General features: G+C 44.0%; 3 protein-coding genes across 5 annotated transcripts; all 3 read left to right on the top strand.

The window, feature by feature from the left end:
• Positions 1-61: 61 nt before the first annotated feature.
• LOC133170167 (casein kinase I) lies at positions 62-6,868 on the top strand. The gene is made up of 11 exons (XM_061302885.1): positions 62-325; positions 2,625-2,715; positions 2,846-2,956; positions 3,434-3,582; positions 3,679-3,907; positions 4,087-4,257; positions 4,354-4,502; positions 4,588-4,783; positions 4,857-4,996; positions 5,093-5,161; positions 5,241-6,868. Exons 2-10 carry the CDS (start codon positions 2,640-2,642, stop codon positions 5,123-5,125), a joined length of 1,254 nt encoding a protein of 417 aa, XP_061158869.1. The 5' UTR covers positions 62-325; positions 2,625-2,639; the 3' UTR covers positions 5,126-5,161; positions 5,241-6,868.
• A 136-nt stretch (positions 6,869-7,004) lies between these two features.
• On the top strand, positions 7,005-12,566 carry LOC133170165 (transmembrane protein 184B-like). 2 transcript variants are annotated; one of them, XM_061302882.1, is made up of 10 exons: positions 7,005-7,384; positions 7,969-8,202; positions 8,680-8,845; positions 9,342-9,432; positions 9,513-9,588; positions 9,664-9,755; positions 9,855-10,024; positions 10,086-10,280; positions 10,424-10,450; positions 10,723-12,566. In XM_061302882.1, the coding sequence occupies exons 2-10, from the start codon at positions 7,969-7,971 to the stop codon at positions 10,950-10,952; spliced, it is 1,281 nt and encodes a 426-aa protein (XP_061158866.1). In that variant the 5' UTR covers positions 7,005-7,384; the 3' UTR covers positions 10,953-12,566. The 2 variants fall into 2 exon arrangements, with proteins under 2 accessions (XP_061158866.1, XP_061158867.1); XM_061302883.1 differs by lacking the exon at positions 10,424-10,450.
• Positions 12,567-12,697: 131 nt separating this feature from the next.
• On the top strand, positions 12,698-18,092 carry LOC133170155 (probable ATP-dependent RNA helicase DDX17). Of its 2 annotated transcripts, XM_061302863.1 has the most exons (14): positions 12,698-12,928; positions 13,018-13,078; positions 13,237-13,396; positions 13,494-13,590; positions 13,657-13,790; positions 13,857-13,922; positions 14,049-14,190; positions 14,318-14,478; positions 14,557-14,729; positions 14,799-14,909; positions 14,982-15,043; positions 15,111-15,170; positions 16,596-16,835; positions 17,081-18,092. In XM_061302863.1, exons 2-14 carry the CDS (start codon positions 13,035-13,037, stop codon positions 17,590-17,592), a joined length of 1,962 nt encoding a protein of 653 aa, XP_061158847.1. In that variant the 5' UTR covers positions 12,698-12,928; positions 13,018-13,034; the 3' UTR covers positions 17,593-18,092. The 2 variants fall into 2 exon arrangements, with proteins under 2 accessions (XP_061158847.1, XP_061158846.1); XM_061302862.1 differs by having other exon boundaries at positions 12,699-13,078.
• Positions 18,093-18,122: the final 30 nt, after the last annotated feature.

Raw genomic sequence — 18,122 nt, 5'->3', positions numbered from 1 at the left:
TCGAGTGAAAAACTAGTAGTTGTGCATCCATTCGTGTATAAAGAGGTCAAACGTGTGCGTTGTTCCTTAAAAACCCGTGCCTTGACGTCGGGAGGATGACATCATCAACGCTTAAGTAACGGGGAGGCGGGAGGACGGCCGCGAGTGCCACTGGAGCTTCTCGGGGACTATCAACAGGGAGTGCAACCGACGACAGAGCCGTGAGCTGGGGGAATGAGAGCCGTTAGAATCCGCTCCAATCCTCCTCGACCAAGGCCCCTACCCGCCTGACAGCTACCTGGACACCATCTTTAGAAAACCACCTTTCAGACGAATCTAATATCGGGTAAGTGGAGGCTTCCAGAACCGGAGAAACCAGGGGGGAAAAGGGGCCCGCTTTTGGCCGAATCAGAGTCCACTCTTCACGGCTTAGCAGCATAGGGGGGAGGGGGCACGTAGATGGCCATGTCTATCAACCTAGACCAGTCTGGTGGAGGAATGGGTGCGGTTTAGATGTCAAATATAAAACGTTGAAATAATCACTTGACGTTTAATGTGTAACGCTAATGTTGACGAGATGGTGCAATTGTTACGTATCAAGGTTTTGGCTAACCCACCACTAAGTAACGCTAGCTTACTTCTCATAGCTAACGGTGGATTGACACCTATTGTTCGTTATTAAAAGTCATTTTCAACCATTTATATACATTTTTCTACATGTCTCTTGACACCTGGAGCAAGCTGTTGACGTTTGTCACCAAAACGTTATGATTCGTAAAATCGGTTGTAAAATCGCTAACATAGTAACTAACTCTTAGCTAGCGTTTAGCAATTGACATGTATTTTCTATGACAAGAATTGGTTGTCGAGTTTGTAATCTAAGTTGTGATTGGAATGACAGCTGAGTGAGAGGCGTTGCAGTACAGGTTTTCGTTCATGATTGTGAAATCCTTTGGCTTTAGGGCTGTGACACTTGATTTTTTTTTTCTCCCCCCCTTTCTTTTTTTGGTAAAGCTTTTCTACTTAAAGATCACCAGACAAACCACTAGAACCTCTTGTTGATTTCGCATTTGAGAATTTGTTTGCAGGATCTCCCTCAACTAGAGTGGCCTGTTAATAGGAACTAAAATGTAACTTGGCTATTGTCCTGTTGAGGTTTACCACAATAGCTGACCCCCCCTTTAAAAAAAGATTAATACAGAGAAATCTGAAATTAAAATAAAAAAGTTCCGTCTGGTGCAACTAAGTAAACCTCGCATATCACTAATCCAGGGGTGGGAGGACTATAACTCACCATACAATTTAATTTTTTTTTTAAAGTATCCATTTAGCCACACAACTTTTATCAATTGAATGTTCTTATGTAATGTTAAAAGTTTGGTCGATCATTTTTGTAAACAAATATTAAATTTAATAATAGCCACAATGGACCCTGTCAAGAAACCTGTTCCACGACTTGTCAAATGACATCTGCAGTGTCAATTGTCCTTGAAAATAGAAATATCAATCTTGCATTACCGGAGTTATTAATGCCCTATTTTGTTTTTATAATTAAGTATAATTAAATAATAAACTAGAGCTGATCTCAAGCGAGCTATGCCAAAGTGTGTGTCACTGATCCTCTACCATGTAACTAAATGATGGCACTTACTGTTTCACTTTGCGAAAAATGTTCCTCGCTAAATCAGATAACACGAGACGCTCTTGCAACGTATTGAAACCGAACCCTTTATGAACCGAAATCCATCACCTCAACAAAGCCAGGTTGGCTTTCTTTAGCAAGGGGGGGGGGGGGGGTCTTTTTGTGGCCTCCATTTTTAAATGTCTCATCATCTGGTGTTGATGATCAGTTGTGATGGTCGTCATAATTGAGACTCAAAACGATACCTCCGCCGGTTACAAGCCGCCAAAACACAATTGTTAATCTTGAAGATTATCTGTCTATAGATGGTGACTCCAAATCAATTTCCCGGCCTTGCTCGTTTGTCAATAGGTCGTTGTAAAGTCCAGAGGCTGACTGGAAGTGTATTTTTGAATGTGCTGCAGTGGCAAATTTGGAACAAGTCAACACACTCTACCACTTTCTATATACGGCACGGGTTTGTTGTTTCCGTCACGTCGCCAAGGTGCGTTGTGCAGAAGCGGATCACAGTGGCTGCAGAATGCGGCCTGGTTCTGAAAAAGTTCTGCAAAAATGATGATCTTGCTCGAGCGTCGCATGCAGGGCCACGTTTTTTTCTTCCGTGCCAAGTTTTCATTCTGTTGCCCCCCCCCTCCAAACTTCTCTTCCAATTGGCAACTGCAAATTCTGCCGAGCCCACGTTTTGTTGTTTCTTTTTCCCCCCGCCCTTGTTTTTGCTGATCTCACTGCACCCCCCCCCCCCCCCAACCCCGCCCAGCTTCCCTACAAATCTATTCGTGCAGGACTGGAGGGCAGACAGCTGTTTGCTGATCTACTCATCCGGCTCAGTTCTCATACTAATTCTGCTCGTATTGATGCGTTCCACTCGTTCACTTGTTTGTTTCCACTACTTTGTTGCGTAGCGCCACTCGTGTTCCTTTTTCAAATTTGGATAACCGAGGTCAAAGTTCTCTTGCTTGTTCTTTTTCTTCTCATCAGCTCTAATTTTTTTTTTTAATCACAGTGACTGCTTGCAATCATGGAGCTCAGAGTGGGGAACAAATATCGGCTCGGGCGGAAAATAGGTAGCGGTTCCTTTGGCGACATTTACCTTGGTAAGTAGAAAAGGATGCTTTTTTTTTTTTTTTTTTTTTTTTCCATACATTCCATGCCTTGATTCAGGTTCAGCGATAGTTTGTTTTCCTACTTGGTTGTAGCTAACGTTGCTTCTTTGGATCCCTTCAGGTGCCAACATTGCCACTGGTGAGGAGGTAGCCATCAAACTTGAATGTGTGAAGACCAAACATCCACAGTTGCACATTGAGAGCAAGTTCTACAAGATGATGCAAGGAGGAGGTACAAACAAAACCCACCTTTTTTTCTTTTTTCTTTTTCCCCCTAGCTGTCACCAGATTCCCATTTATGAGCTTACGTTGGCCAAAAAAACAGTTGAAAAGTAATTTGCATCCTTATGATTTGACTTGAGCGTGCGGCCGAGGTGACTCTTTTTGCTTTTCACTATTATAGTAAAGCTATATTAAGAAAGATGATCACGTATGAAGAACAGCGTTTTATTTTTGACAGACGGGAATTGTTTCCACTCTGCAACTGAGCTCTGAGCGACCACAAATAGAGTTCCATGAAATCTCTTGTTTACTCGACAATAGCATCAAGTTGTTTTGAAATTTTTAGGGACGGTTACTACTAAATGTGGCCAGAAGTATGGTTTTAAGCGACCACTGTTGGTAAATGTCTTTCCGAAAAAAATAAAAGATTCTAAAAACATTGCGTTGGAACCAATTTATGCTAACAATGCGTATTTGTTCATTCTAGTGGGAATTCCATCGATAAAGTGGTGTGGTGCAGAGGGAGACTACAATGTGATGGTGATGGAGCTTCTTGGTCCCAGTCTTGAAGATCTTTTCAACTTCTGCTCCCGAAAGTTCAGCCTAAAGACCGTCCTGCTTTTGGCAGACCAAATGGTAGGACTAAAAAAAAAAAAAGAAGTTGTTATGTGTTGTTTGTTTGTTTTTTTGCATTTGACAATTTGTCCCTTTCCTTCTCTCGCCCATCTTTAGATAAGCCGCATCGAGTACATCCACTCCAAGAATTTCATTCACCGAGATGTCAAACCAGACAACTTCTTGATGGGGCTTGGCAAGAAGGGCAATCTTGTGTACATCATTGACTTCGGTCTGGCCAAAAAGTACCGAGATGCCCGCACACACCAGCACATCCCCTACAGGGAGAACAAGAACCTGACGGGCACAGCACGCTATGCGTCTATCAACACGCATCTCGGAATTGGTAAGCAGCACATCAACTCGATTGAATGCTCCTTCAGTCTTGTTGTTGACATGCATTCTTCTCAATTTATTAAAGATTGCGTGACATCTGGCTCTTAACACAATTTAGCGCCGAAGTTGCTAATGGACAAAAACATTTCTTAGTGCAGCTCTTAAGTCTTTGAAACTTTTTTTCCCCAGAGCAATCCAGACGCGATGACTTGGAGTCCCTCGGTTACGTCCTCATGTATTTCAACCTGGGGTCTTTGCCCTGGCAAGGCCTGAAGGCTGCTACCAAGAGACAGAAGTATGAACGGATCAGTGAGAAGAAAATGTCAACGCCCATCGAAGTCCTTTGCAGAGGATACCCTTGTAAGTGATGATTTTTTTTTTCCTTCTATCGTTTTACATTGAACCAAAAGAACCTCAAAGCATACTACGTCCGTTTTATTTTTGTTCTCTCGACAGCGGAGTTCTCCACATACCTGAATTTTTGCCGATCGCTCCGATTTGATGACAAGCCAGATTACTCCTACCTGCGACAGCTCTTCAGAAATCTCTTCCACCGGCAGGGCTTCTCCTATGATTATGTCTTTGACTGGAATATGCTCAAATTTGTAAGTTGAGCTCGTGGATGTTTTTAGTTTATAAAAAAAAAAAAAAAAAAAATTCTTCAAAACATGCTCTGGTCTTGGCTTTCAGGGGGCCACCCGGACGACCGAAGACGGAGACCGGGAGAGGAGGACCGGCGATGAGAGGGACGATCGGATCGGTGTTGCTCCCAGGGGCTCTGCAGCACGAGGTCTCCCCCCCGGTCCCAACCCAGGACCCGCTAACCGGGTCAGAAACGGACCAGACCAGGCCATCTCCAACCCTGCATCACGTGTCCAACAGTCCGGTGAGTCGGACCTTGAATTCCCAACGTCTCCAACTGATGTTTCCAGCTTGCATTAAACAATCCTTTATTTCAGGAAACACATCACCTCGTGCCATTTCTCGCGCAGAGAGGGAAAGGAAGGTGAGCATGCGGCTCCACCGGGGGGCTCCGGCTAATGTGTCGTCCTCTGACCTTACAGCCCGTCACGACCAATCCAGGATTTCCACGTCACAGGTGAGAAGATGCAGTACTCGAACCACACTCTCGCAATTCTCCCTTCACCGGAAGCGACTGTATTTCTCTTGAGTCAAATGTTTACTCTCTGCGCAGGTGAGCGTGCCATTTGAGCACATGGGCAAATAAAATCTCCTTGGCTCTGCATGAACATGAAAGTGACAGGTCAGTTCTTCATGATGATTTGTGTGATGATTGGAGAAGCGCACGATTTGATACACGTGATGAATTCTTTTTGTTGCAGGGCTACTTTGTGTTGCTCTGCTCCTTTCCTGCATTTCTACTCCAACAAAAGATTGATGCCAATGGACACATGGATCTTTGGAAAGGTACAGCAAATTCCAACAGGGTCCAGGGAAGTACTTTTTATAGTAGCCAGCATCCAGTCTTTTATGAAACCTTGGCGGAACCCTGGCTCTTCATCATGCCGATGCAAAAAGTGACAGTGCTACATCATGGTTGCTTGTGATTTCCCCCAACAAGCTTTCTGTCTGTCGAATGAGAAGAACTTTTGAAAACAGAAGTAAAAGGATGACGGGCGTTAGCATGTTTTGTTGCAAAAGTCAACTCCCTGTTTTTTTTTATTTTTATTTAGTCTTAGTGGAGATTTAAGCCCTTCTTCAGGGGATAGTTGAAAAGGGAAGTCAGGGATGGTAAGCGTAAGAATGATAGAAGAGGTTTTAAAAGTCTCGTTTCAGCTCCGATTTCCGTTTCCTGCGAGTTGCTTGCTCGTCCTAGATCTCATCTTCCGTAAGTTATTGGCCGCCGAATAGCAAACCATTCAGATGATCCCGTATCGATTTCTTTCTTGTCACTTGTGTACTCTATTCTCTTAAATGCAAGTTATCTGTCACAATAGTTGTTGGGGGGGAAAAAAAAAAAGTAACACTCCAAAGGCATCCTCAAGAAATGACCAGACACCGTTGCATTCTGTTGTAACCAACAAATATGGCTGCAATTTTTATGATCATTCTTACTGTTAAATGTTTTTTTTTTAATTATTATTTCTACCTGTAGACAAAATAGGGGAGTTGGCAGACCCCATTAGGTATGATTTGGGTAGGGACGGGCATCCATTTCTCTTTTATGTTTACATCACTGTAAATATTTTTTTTTTTTTTAAATTTTGACGTAAAAGCCAAAATGTGTTTTCTGTTTTAAGATGTAAAGTAGAGAAACACAAATTAATGGGATGAGTTAAAACGTTTTAGTATTTAAAGTACTACATTTTGGACATCAATGTTGCTCTGCCAGCTGGGTCACGGTGCGTGTTTCAACGTTTTTGCTAGTGAGAGTTCGACTGATCCCCCCCCCCCCTCCCCCCAAAAGAGTTCAAAGGTCATTTTGAGTCTTTTGGATTGTTTTTCTTTTACCTATTTATGTTCAACTGTTATTTTTAAAAATGTATCTTTCAGTTTGTGACCGGAAGTCACTTGTGCCATGTTTGTCTTGGTTTCTCTTTTTCTTCCCTTCAAATGCTGTCAGATCACCTTTTAAAATACAGGGCTTTGTATAATTCCCCCTGCAGATTAAATCCAGTGCTTGATGTCACTTTTTTTTTTTTTTTTTTTTTTAGTTTTTAAACCTCTGCAATTTTGATGATGTCATTAAGATGAAACTAACTGACATCATTGCAGGGATATGTAAATAGCTTGGTACTGTGTGTAATTTACTTTTGTACAGGGCGCCATGACCCAGTGGCAGTGTAACTGTTGTATATGTGTGCGTGTGTTGGGGGGGATTAAGAAATTGGTTAAAGTGACAGAATTTCACTTTATGTATTGTGTACTGATATCTTGTACAGTTCTTTAACACTTTATTTACAACAGTATTTGTGTATATTTTATGAAGTAATAAAACTGAATCTCACAATCTTGTGGAATTTATCATCTGTAATGAGTAGATTTAATGTCTTCCACTAGAATAAAGTTAATATATACATTTTTAAAAAATAATTGCAATAATTACGTGGCACGGTGGCAAAAATAAAACACTGCGCATGCGCCAGAACTGATGTTTGCTTGGCAGCATCCGGTGGTGATAAACGAACGGCACAGGCATATTTGACTTCGAAAAGAAATTACAAGATAGTTGTCGTTATATGTTGGTGTTCTCAGTATAGGATTTGTCAAAACCTCGTGGTGTTTCTCTTCCTCTGAATTTACATGTAAAACAAGCTAATACACGACTCGGAAGGCAAGCTAACGCGAGCTAACAATTGTTTTAGCTAATTGGTTTAGAGCAGCAGTGCAAAGGTTAAATTCACAGGTCGACGGAATGCCACCGTTTCGCTGGTTATGCCCAAGAAGTGCGTAATCGACTCGAGACATGAGCTAATTTGTTGTTCGGACACAAAGTGGTTCCGCTGACCAGACAACTGCAGAGGAGGTAAGTACCCAACGCATCTCATAATAAAAATGTATACTTGATCACGTTTATTGGGCTGAAGGTGACCACATGCAGACAGGAACCACATCAGCATTTAATGGGGAAAAAAATAAATGAATGTGTGAGTTTGCTAACTGTCATTCGTGAATTCACGACTGCAATAACAGATTTTGCTCTAGTAATATTGCAAGAGCTTAACAATGGACACAAAACAAATATTCAAATACTCCTTAGGTCCAACATGACTCATTTGTAACGCAATTAGAAATAGCAAGTATGAATTGGAGGTGTTCCATATGCAATGTGAGTCATTGTTATTCATGTTGTATGCCAACCTGGTACCGAGAGGACGGGGAAACAGCATTTTTCTCCGTCACTGATTAGATCATTGTTTTCCTGAAATGAAACTGACGTAGATGAAGGTGGAGCAATTTGTGTGTCTACAATTCAGCATAAGTGAAAGCGATAACATCAGTCAGAACTAACATTGTCCATCATTACTGTCCCACGTGGAAATATTTCTGAAGATGTCATCTTGATTGTCTTGCCTAAAATATCCCTTTCTACTTCCTTCTTTCAAACAGATGAGTCAGCTTTGGAGACGGGACATACCTTTGTCAGAGAGGCTGGCGAATGATTCTCCAGCAGGCCTTGCACCCAGGGCTCCTGCCACCATGCCCCCACAGAGCTCCAACTCCTCCTGGGTACCAGAAACCCCAGTGGTCACCCCGGAGCAGCCCTTTTTCCTCATGACTTCTACCGCCCAAACAATTTCAGGTTTTTTTGTTTGGACAGCGCTCCTGATCACCTGTCACCAGGTAAAAAAAAACACTCCAAGTATAGTATTGATCGGACAAACAATCACGATGATTTCATCTGATAAAAGTTGGCTAGCTTAATGCTAACAAATGATGTGACGTCATCAATAGATGAATACAAAGCAGCCAGCAAGCGTCCCATTGTCGTTGAGTAGGTCCATCTGCAGGCCCAAAGAAGGCTCCGTGAGAGCAGTGTAGTGTTACTGTGGTCAATTGTCAGTTTGTCTGTTTTTTGTAACCAAAGGTCTGTTTACCGTCTCGGAAAGTCGATAGCTGCTTCCGCTCATTTGAATGGAAGCGACGAAAGCGCACACAGAGCGCACAACTTTCACATCAACACGGCGCCATTATTCAACTTCAGCAAATATTTGCCGTTGGCATTTCGCAGTGACCCCTGTTCTAAAGGCAATTGGCGTTACTGTAGCTTGGATGCAATTAAAAAGTGTGTGACTTCAATGTATTTGTTTGCCCCTGCAGATTTACATGCACCTACGTTACTACAGCTCTCCAAACGAGCAGAGGCACATCGTGAGGATTCTCTTCATTGTCCCCATCTACGCCTTTGACTCCTGGCTCAGCCTTCTGTTCTTCACCAACGAGGAGTACTACGTCTACTTTGACACGGTTAGAGACTGCTACGAAGGTGAGCCGGCGGAACACTGTGCCTTGAGCTGATAAACGGATTCATTCTGCTATCCGGCCGGATAATATGATGTCGTACTCGCCGATAGTCGCCACGGAGATAAGTGAATGGTGTCCATCCGAGAAAGTGTAAGGGTTAGGGTTAGTGCTTTCCCAGTGATAAATGGCGTTTACTGCACAGTCCATTTGCAAAAGGCTTCATGGTTGTGGCCTGTTGAAGATTACAGGAAAGGGCTAACCTGTTTCCTAGCAACTGCACAAAACTCAGTATATCCAATGTAGGACAGTGAAGCGAGAAAAAAAAAAAAGTAAGCTAATCTAGTCTATCGACTTTCTCAGGAGTTTGTATGCATACTTGCAGAATTTGGGTTCTTACGCAACTTGGCGGTTATGTCATGCCTCGTTGTTTTCAGCTCCAATTAACTGCGGTCATGGTGTGGAATCTCTGCCTGTGAAGTCGTAAAAAATGTTCTGCGTTTTTGTTTTCTTGTTTTCAGCCTTCGTCATCTATAACTTCCTCAGTCTGTGTTATGAGTATCTGGGAGGCGAGAGTGCTATCATGGCTGAAATCAGAGGGAAAGCCATCGAGTAAGTCTCATGAACAACGTGCAGTTGCGTGTCCGTCCGCCAATGTTTGATCCGTGCAACCTTGACCTTTCACGTCACAGGTCAAGTTGTGTGTATGGGACCTGCTGCCTGTGGGGTAAGACCTACTCCATCGGCTTCCTCAGGTTCTGCAAACAGGTACAAATTGGTCTCACTCGCCATTCTTTCCAATGACTCTGCATAGACTTTGACTTTCTCTCGCTCCCCCCTCAGGCCACTCTGCAGTTCTGCGTGGTCAAACCACTAATGGCCATCATCACTGTCATTCTTCAGGCCTTTGGAAAATACAAAGATGGCGATTTCAAGTATGTTTACCATTCACAGCTAACTGGGCTCATTTGATCAGCTTTACCGTGCAGCCAAATGATTTCTTTTTTTTCTTTTTGGTGTGCTTTTTCTTCCAGTGTGGCAAGTGGCTACTTGTACGTGACCATCATCTACAACATCTCAGTCAGCCTCTCCCTCTATGCACTCTTCCTCTTCTACTTTGCCACAAGAGAGCTCCTTGTCCCCTACAGCCCCGTGCTCAAGTTCTTCATGGTCAAGTCTGTCATCTTTCTGTCCTTCTGGCAAGGTAAGACGGCAACTGGACCAGCTCGTGCGTCGGAATCCTGAACCGTCTCCGTTCGATTCAGGAATGCTGCTGGCCATCCTTGAGAAGTGCGGCGCCATTCCTCAGATAAATTCCGCTGACTTTTCTGTGGGGGAGGGAACCGTAGCTGCTGGTTACCAGAACTTCATCATCTGCATTGAAATGTTCTTCGCTGCCGTCGCACTTCGTCACGCCTTCACTTACAAGGTCTATATGGACAAAAGACTGGATTCTTATGGTAAGTTGGTTTTGTGTGTAAAAGTTCATCGTTCCTTCAAACTGTGAGTCTACTTTACGTCTCCTCTTCTGTCTCTCCTTGCTGTTTCTGACTTCAATATTTCACCTTTGTCCTTTTTCTTCCTTGCTCTGCTGCATTTCAAGGCTCATTTCCAAACTATGGACAATACGGTAGGTGTGACCTTGGCTTTGTTTCCATCGCCTATGTTTGTCAGGCCACATGGTGCCAACTGGTTGTTCGGCAGCGCACAAATAAAGGGATCTCTGTCCTGCTAACAGCTTTTTGCATGCATGTGAGACATTCATTTTTGTCACACACACACGCGCGCTTTAATCGTCGCTCGCCACAATGTGATCGGCGAAATACCATAAACCAAAACAATGTGAGCGCCTCCATTTTGGTTTGACTTCATTTCATTCATTTCATCTTTCCTCCCCTCCAGGCCGCTGCGCACCAATGAAGAGTATCTCCAGCAGCCTGAAGGAGACCATGAACCCGGGCGACATGGTGCAAGACGCCATCCATAACTTCTCGCCGGCTTATCAGCAGTACACCCAGCAGTCCACACTGGAGCGAGGCGGAGGCCCAGCTCTCTCTCGCAGCCACAGTAACGTCAGCACCAGAGGGGACAATGAGAAGACCCTGCTGCTCAGCTCCGACGACGAGTTCTGAGACTCCATCAAGGTCCTCTGGAGTTTCCCTTTACTCTTGTAGCTCTTATTTCAAAAGCCATGGCAGACAACTCAAAGGTTAGCATTGTTTTGCTGAGCTATATGTGTGGCTTATGAGAGAGCATGGAGAGGATTGAGAATATTATATATAGAGTTGGAGTTCTATCTATATGTTTGTTAGATGGTACAATTGTGACTTTTATTCTTGATGCCAATGTCATAGAGGCCATTAGAGCCCGTAATTTGGATTTGCAAATTGTGTTTGATTTGCTATATGGCTTCTCTGATAACTGCACTTTAAATAACAGCTACTGAGCTGGAGCTACAAAAGTGCCATCATTTTCTGACTTGTGGTTTTGCCATATTGAATCTCGATTTGAATTTGTGCCGGAAACCTTGCCAAATAGTGAGATGAGGAAAATGTGCTCCAAATAATAATTAACACTGACCGATTTCTTTTTTTTTTTTTCAAGTGGGTCAAGGCTTTATGTTTATTTATAAAAATGATCCCACATAAGCCATTAGTTATTTCTTTTTCCAGAAATGGCATTATAACAATCTCATGACGTGACTGAACCTGACGGCCTGCTAATATTTGTGACTCACCAAGGGATGTGATTTAGGAGAGATTTTAGTGAGCCAGGAAGACTGACAGAAGGACAACGCCCACGCAGATTACTGAATATGCAGCACGGCCCAGATGTGGTGTGCACTGGATTGTAATCCCACAATTAAGGTCATTGCATGTATTGCAGCTCCAACCAGCCTTGGCCCCAACCTTTTAAGGTAACATTGAGTCAATAGGTCCGTCATAACACACAGATAGACGAAGATATTGAAAATTGTAATCACTTGTTTCTATAATGGAATTCTTGCTTTTAGGATGCAGCGATAGTGTGCGGGGGGAAAAAAAGGGAAATGGATGAGCCTCATGTTAAGAGGCAGTCGGAACTAACCCATATTAGCACGGTTATTATTTCAAGACAGAAACATTGAGTATATTTTCATCAATAAGATGCTTTTAAATTTGTGTCTTTGCAGCAGCCAGTACACGTTTGTGGTTGTGATGGTAAATGTTTGATGGTGGAGTAAACCCCCAATGTTGCCTCGAAGTAAGGGTTGTGCGTTGTGGCAAATGCAAAACAGTGCATTGAATTTAGGGACCGAAATAAGAGCCAAAGTGTGCATCCTAATTCAAAACTAATACTGAGGCCATGATCAGTGGATGCAAAAAGCTGTGACGACTATCCCAGTTGCATTTCAACGCCGTGTCTAAAATGATTAATACATCATTTATCCAGACTTTTAATGAATCTTGGTGCTCTTAAATCATTTTCATACAATGTTAAGATCCCATATTTCAATCGGCTGTATTACATTAGGACACATTCCAGTAAGAAAAGAATGTTGTGAATACGAGTCGACGCACTGACAAAACATTTCATGATGACTTAAATTGCTTTATATAGTGCTATGTTTTGCTATTTTAATTTTTATACATTCCTGTTGTCTTTCTGTTGTATACATTTGATCTGTATATTCTTGGTGATACGTATATACTTTTATGCTGTTGGATTTTGTTAGTGTTGAAAGGGAAATAAAGATTTAGACAGAATCAGTAGTTAATCGTTTTTAGACCAAACTAACATTGTTTTAGGATTAAGGTGTTAAAAATATGACGCAAACAATAACAGCTACGTAGAGAATAAGAAATATGTCAATCAATATTCTGGGGGCGGGGCTGGCCAGCAACCAACCAATCAACGTGGCCTATGTACCCAGCCGAATTGCTAAGCTAACAACATAGCTGTTATCTTCACTTGAACAGCAGTCTAAACGTCTTCACTATCACTAAAGATACGCTACTTCGTTTATTTTTTTGTTTACCAAAACTAAGCTTTTTTTAAACGACGCCATAGTTGAATACAACCAGCGTTACACGTTGCTCATCTTTTGTCCGAACCAGAACTCGCGTTGGTTTGTATTTGTAGCTTCTTTCAGAAACCCCGAAAAAAGCTAACTCGGGAAAAGCCTACGAAATCTAGACAATCTCTTTATTTCCTTAGGGAGCAAAATCTTCAAAATGAGAGGTTCTTACGGAGACCGAGACCGTGGTCGTGACAGGGGGTGAGATTTGACAATAAAACCATGTTAGCCTGCAAGCTAATTGTAGCTCTTGTTTATAGACATCCCATGTTTGAGATTAGCTCTACGAAAGCACTCATTTCGGTTTCATGGCCGAATCTAATACTCATCAATAAAGTGGTTTTGTTATCACGTTACAGAAGCCCTCGTTTCGGCTCCAGCAGAAGCAGCTCATCATCGATCAAAAAATTCGGCAGTCCAGGTGAACGTTTACGGAAGAAAAGATGGGACCTGGATGAACTCCCCAAATTCGAGAAGAACTTTTACACCGAGCATCCGGAAGTACAACGCACGAGTCAGGTATGTTTTCTTTTAATGCATTCTTTTAACTTACAACTTGAGGTTGTGAAATTAATCGAGACTGTTATTCCCCCCCCCCCCCCCCCCCCCCACACAGTATGACGTCGAGGAGTACAGAACTAAGAAAGAAATAACTATTCGAGGTTCAGGCTGCCCAAAGCCTGTCACCGGATTCCATCAAGCAAAGTTTCCTCGTAAGCATCTGCCAACCTGAACCCTAATACACAAAACAAATGCGGTTGATTTCTTTTTCCTTTTAGAATATGTGATGGATGTCTTGACGCAGCAAAATTTCAAGGAGCCCACAGCAATTCAGTCTCAAGGATTCCCTCTAGCCCTCAGTGGGAGGGACATGGTTGGAATCGCACAGACTGGTTCTGGGAAGACTCTGTCGGTAAGTCTTCACGGTCATTAACGTTGATGCTGTTCGTCATCTCATTTCCCCTTTGTCCATCCACAGTATCTGCTGCCAGGTATTGTGCACATCAACCATCAGCCCTATCTGGAGCGTGGAGATGGACCCATTGTACGTAAAGAGAAGCAGAATATTCTTATTGCTGAGTATTCCAACCACAATAATTGGCATGAAAATGATTCTAAGCATGTTTGAATATGGCTTGAGAAACACTGCGATTGTTTTTATCCTCTCCAGTGCTTGGTTCTGGCCCCCACAAGGGAACTGGCACAGCAGGTCCAGCAGGTGGCGCACGACTATGGAAAATCATCCCGCATTAAAACCACTTGTGTGTACGGGGGTGCTCCCAAAGGACCGCAGATCCGAGATCTGGAGAGAGGTACACATTATTGACCCTTGAATATTGTTCTTCGGTATTGTCGGGTATGAATTTATAGACTAGGGCCTTTCTAAATTCACCACACTTTGCAGCTGAAGTATTTTATTTCTCTCTTCTCTCCTCCCAGGAGTTGAAATCTGCATCGCCACTCCGGGTCGCCTGATTGACTTTCTTGAGGCGGGGAAGACCAACCTGCGACGTTGCACGTATTTAGTTCTGGATGAAGCTGATCGGATGCTGGATATGGGATTCGAACCTCAAATTCGCAAAATTGTCGACCAGATCAGGGTAACAGCATAGCATTGTCCAGCCTGATGTTGGAAGTTGACATTCTTATGACCCGTAACCGTATTTGCACACGTCTAGCCGGATCGACAGACGCTGATGTGGAGCGCCACCTGGCCAAAAGAGGTCCGTCAACTGGCCGAAGACTTCCTCAAAGACTACGTGCAGATAAATGTGGGCGCGCTTGAGCTCAGTGCGAACCACAACATCCTTCAAATAGTTGACGTGTGCATGGATAGTGAAAAAGACAACAAGTAAGAAACCCGCTCGCATTTGCAGACCCGCTTGCGTGTTATTTTTAAATCACATTGGTTCCTTTTCAGGTTAATACAGCTGATGGAAGAGATTATGGCTGAGAAAGAGAACAAGACAATCATCTTTGTGGAGACCAAGAAGCGATGTGATGACCTCACACGTAGGATGAGACGTGATGGGTGAGCCCAGGAAGATGTTTTAAGAGTCTGAGGAGCTATCTGTGACATGGCATCACTGTTTCTTTTTCCTAGGTGGCCGGCGATGTGCATTCATGGTGACAAGAGCCAGCCGGAGAGAGACTGGGTGTTGACAGGTACACGAAACACTTTGTTTTATTTATATCACAATAACCCAAATTGATTTTTTCTTTGTGTTTCTAGAGTTCCGCAGTGGCAAAGCTCCAATCCTCATCGCTACCGATGTGGCTTCCCGTGGTTTGGGTATGTCCCGAGTGTTAAAATGTCCCTTGCACTCTCCACAACCGTTTGATTTGTTTAGGTAAGAGTAAGGTGCTAATATACAGAACGCTCCTCTTTGCCAAAGAAACGATGCGTTGCTTCTCAGATCAGTGTGCAGATCTATGAAGCAAATCATGTTTTTAGTGAAGCCAAGCCCTTTAAAGTTGAACGTGAGCTATATCAAAATGTATGTAAGAGGTAAGGCTAGCCATGCAGATCAAGCGTGAACCTAATTCTATGTTCATTTGTTTTCTTTTCATTTTCTTTCCTTTGTTTGTTTCCAAGTCTCTCTTCTGCCAACTAGAAGTACACAGGCCCTCGGGAGCCTGCAGCCGGACCTAGGCATGACTAATCGAAAGCCGACTTGGGAGAGAGACGGCCCGATTAATCAGTCCGGCACAGCCGCCGCCGCCGCCGAGCCCACAAAGCACACGATGCTCTCTCCCGGCCTTGCCAGGACGACCGACCGCCTGGCTGACCGGGGAGGGGGCACGGCAGGAGGGGCGAGCATGGGGGGCTGCTGGGCTGTCAGGGTGGGCTCCCCTCAGCCACGCCATCGTCCAAGTGGCGCACCACACTGATTGGAGGAGCCGCGCGCGTCAACCAAGCGTGTCTGTATCAGAACAATCAGCTCTCAATTGGTGCCACCGACACTAAGAAACACTGTGGTGCGTCACGGGAAGAGCGACTCATCCACCGGGAGCTGAGGGTGGATCGGAGCCAGAGTCGCCCATGGACGGCTGTGCTGCAGGCTGCGCGCCGCCCCCCAACGATTCAGCCTCTGACACCCCCCCAGGCCCCCCCCGCCATCGCCGTCACCACCACCACCACCACCACCACCACCAAACACACCACCACTGGCTGTGGCGGCCGGCCTCTCCCTCTGCGGGCGTCATGTCTGGTCCTGGCTGGCAGGAGTCCTGGCCTGGAGGAGTCACCTCTGTAATTGTTTGTTCCCCTAATTCTCCTTCCACACGTCAGTTCAACCGCTTAAGCATCTTCATCCACTCTTTCAACCTCTTGACTGTTATTTGCTTTCATTGATTTTTAGAGCCCAACTTCAGCCCCCGCCCTTTGCCATTTTAGTGCCGATAGACTTCTAAAGCCATTCTGCGTTGTAGTTGTAGTTGCGGTGACCTACAGGGCCCCTTTATAACCTATTTACAAACTTTAAAAGGGGGTCAAGTGAAACCAAAAAAAGCTTTATTTGTTTGTCATTTTATATAGTTGTCACAGTCTTGACTCATATTAATTGTATGCTGTACAAAAATAGCCGGTAAGTGGATAGAAATAAGTGTGACTTTCTCCAAACTTTGCAATGTTCAACCCGCGTATTAGTTTGTTCTGACTACTATTTTTGTTTTCCCCCTTCTGACCCCATTCAACCCTTTATCACTGCCCCAAAAGATGTGGAGGATGTCAAGTTTGTCATCAACTATGACTACCCCAATTCCTCGGAAGACTACATCCATCGGATCGGACGCACGGCCCGCAGCAACAACAAAGGCACGGCGTACACTTTCTTTACTCCGAGTAACCTCCGCCAGGCTCGTGATCTGATCCGGGTTCTTGAGGAGGCCAGACAGGCTATCAATCCCAAACTGCTGCAGCTGGTCGACACCGGACGTGGCGGCGGAGGAGGCGGAGGTGAGGGATGGTAGAATATTTGATTTAGTTGTGAGTTCACTTTATATTTGTCCATTTCTTTATGTGTTAATTCATATATTTGTTTATTTTCACATCAAATATTTTTTGTTCATTTATATATTTGTTTATCTATTTATTCATATCTATTTATTTATTATGTGTTCTTTTTTTTTTTTTTATTCCTTTGTTTATTTCTTTATTTATTCTCTAACCGTAATAAGAGTCATATCCCTGCCTTCTCCGAGGTGGCCGTTCCCGTTTCCGAGTCGGTTCCTCTTCCGACAATCCCAACTTGATGTACCAAGACGAGTGTGAGCGTCGAATGCGCTCGGTCGGGGGAGGCGGCAGCAGCAGCAGCAGCAGCAGCGCCCGCGGGAGCAGCAGCTACAGCCGTGACGACCGCGACTCCCGTGACGCCCGTGACAGTCGAGGCTCAAGCAGCCGGGACGGCGACTCCTCTTCATCCTCGTCTTACAGAGATCGCAGCAGCAGGAATGGAGGGCGCAGCTATGTCTCCACCAGCAGCAGCAGCTCATACCAGAAAGATAGCATTAACAACAGCAGTAGTAGTACAGGCCAGTATAGCTGTCCCGTGGTGGGCTCCTCAGCAGTGGCAGGCGAAATGGGGCCAGTCCCACCCCCCTTGTCAGTTCCCCAGCCTCTCATGGCCCAGCAATTACTCCTGCCCCAACCTGTGATGGGCCTGATGGGGCACGCTCCCTTTGAGTTTGCTCAGCCTCCACCACCTGGCACATGATCGTCGTCGGCCTGGCCGCTTCACTTGCTGATTAATTAGGTACAAAAAGAGAAATAGGTCTCCGCTGCAAAGGAAGCAAAAATATCGACCAATAGAACAGCGACGTCTGACTAGACAAGATTTATTAAATCAATGATTGGAGAGATTTAATCTTAGATTTAGTTCTTACAGTGTCACATACTATTTGAAATTTTTTTTGGGGTGAGTTTGTCGACAACCCGAACAGAAAGCTTATTTGCCTGTTCAGCACAAATTTATCATTATCTGATGACGGCAAGGTTTCGCAGAATTCTTTTTTTGTAATTGTACCTAATGAATCAGAAAGTATATTTTGTATATACATAATATACTGTTGTCATATGGCTGTATTTTAACTGTAGTAGTGAGTAGTTTTGACCGAAGCTTTTGAACACGTTTGTACCAAAATGGTTTTCTGTGAATACAAGGTAGCTGGGGATTTAGATTGTTAGAAACTTCATGCATTAAAGAAGCATATCTAATTACTTGTCTATTTCCTTCCAAAGGAAATA

The sequence above is a fragment of the Syngnathus typhle genome, linkage group LG17, assembly GCF_033458585.1.
Source record: "Syngnathus typhle isolate RoL2023-S1 ecotype Sweden linkage group LG17, RoL_Styp_1.0, whole genome shotgun sequence".
NCBI classification, from domain to species: Eukaryota; Metazoa; Chordata; class Actinopteri; order Syngnathiformes; family Syngnathidae; genus Syngnathus; species Syngnathus typhle.
Note: the sequence above shows the minus strand (reverse complement) of the source record. Positions and strands in the feature narration are given on the sequence as shown.

Coding starts and splice junctions, on each gene's coding strand:
- LOC133170167 (XM_061302885.1), top strand. CDS start 2,640: ATGGAGCTCAGAGTGGGGAACAAATATCGGCTCGGGCGGAAAATAGGT. Junction 4,258..4,353: donor CCTTTGCAGAGGATACCCTT/GTAAGTGATGAT, acceptor TTCTCTCGACAG/CGGAGTTCTCCACATACCTG. Junction 4,503..4,587: donor ACTGGAATATGCTCAAATTT/GTAAGTTGAGCT, acceptor CTTGGCTTTCAG/GGGGCCACCCGGACGACCGA.
- LOC133170165 (XM_061302882.1), top strand. CDS start 7,969: ATGAGTCAGCTTTGGAGACGGGACATACCTTTGTCAGAGAGGCTGGCG. Junction 9,756..9,854: donor TACAAAGATGGCGATTTCAA/GTATGTTTACCA, acceptor TTTTTCTTCCAG/TGTGGCAAGTGGCTACTTGT. Junction 10,451..10,722: donor TCCAAACTATGGACAATACG/GTAGGTGTGACC, acceptor CCTCCCCTCCAG/GCCGCTGCGCACCAATGAAG.
- LOC133170155 (XM_061302863.1), top strand. CDS start 13,035: ATGAGAGGTTCTTACGGAGACCGAGACCGTGGTCGTGACAGGGG. Junction 13,591..13,656: donor CCATCAAGCAAAGTTTCCTC/GTAAGCATCTGC, acceptor TTTTCCTTTTAG/AATATGTGATGGATGTCTTG. Junction 15,171..16,595: donor TGTGGCTTCCCGTGGTTTGG/GTATGTCCCGAG, acceptor CTGCCCCAAAAG/ATGTGGAGGATGTCAAGTTT.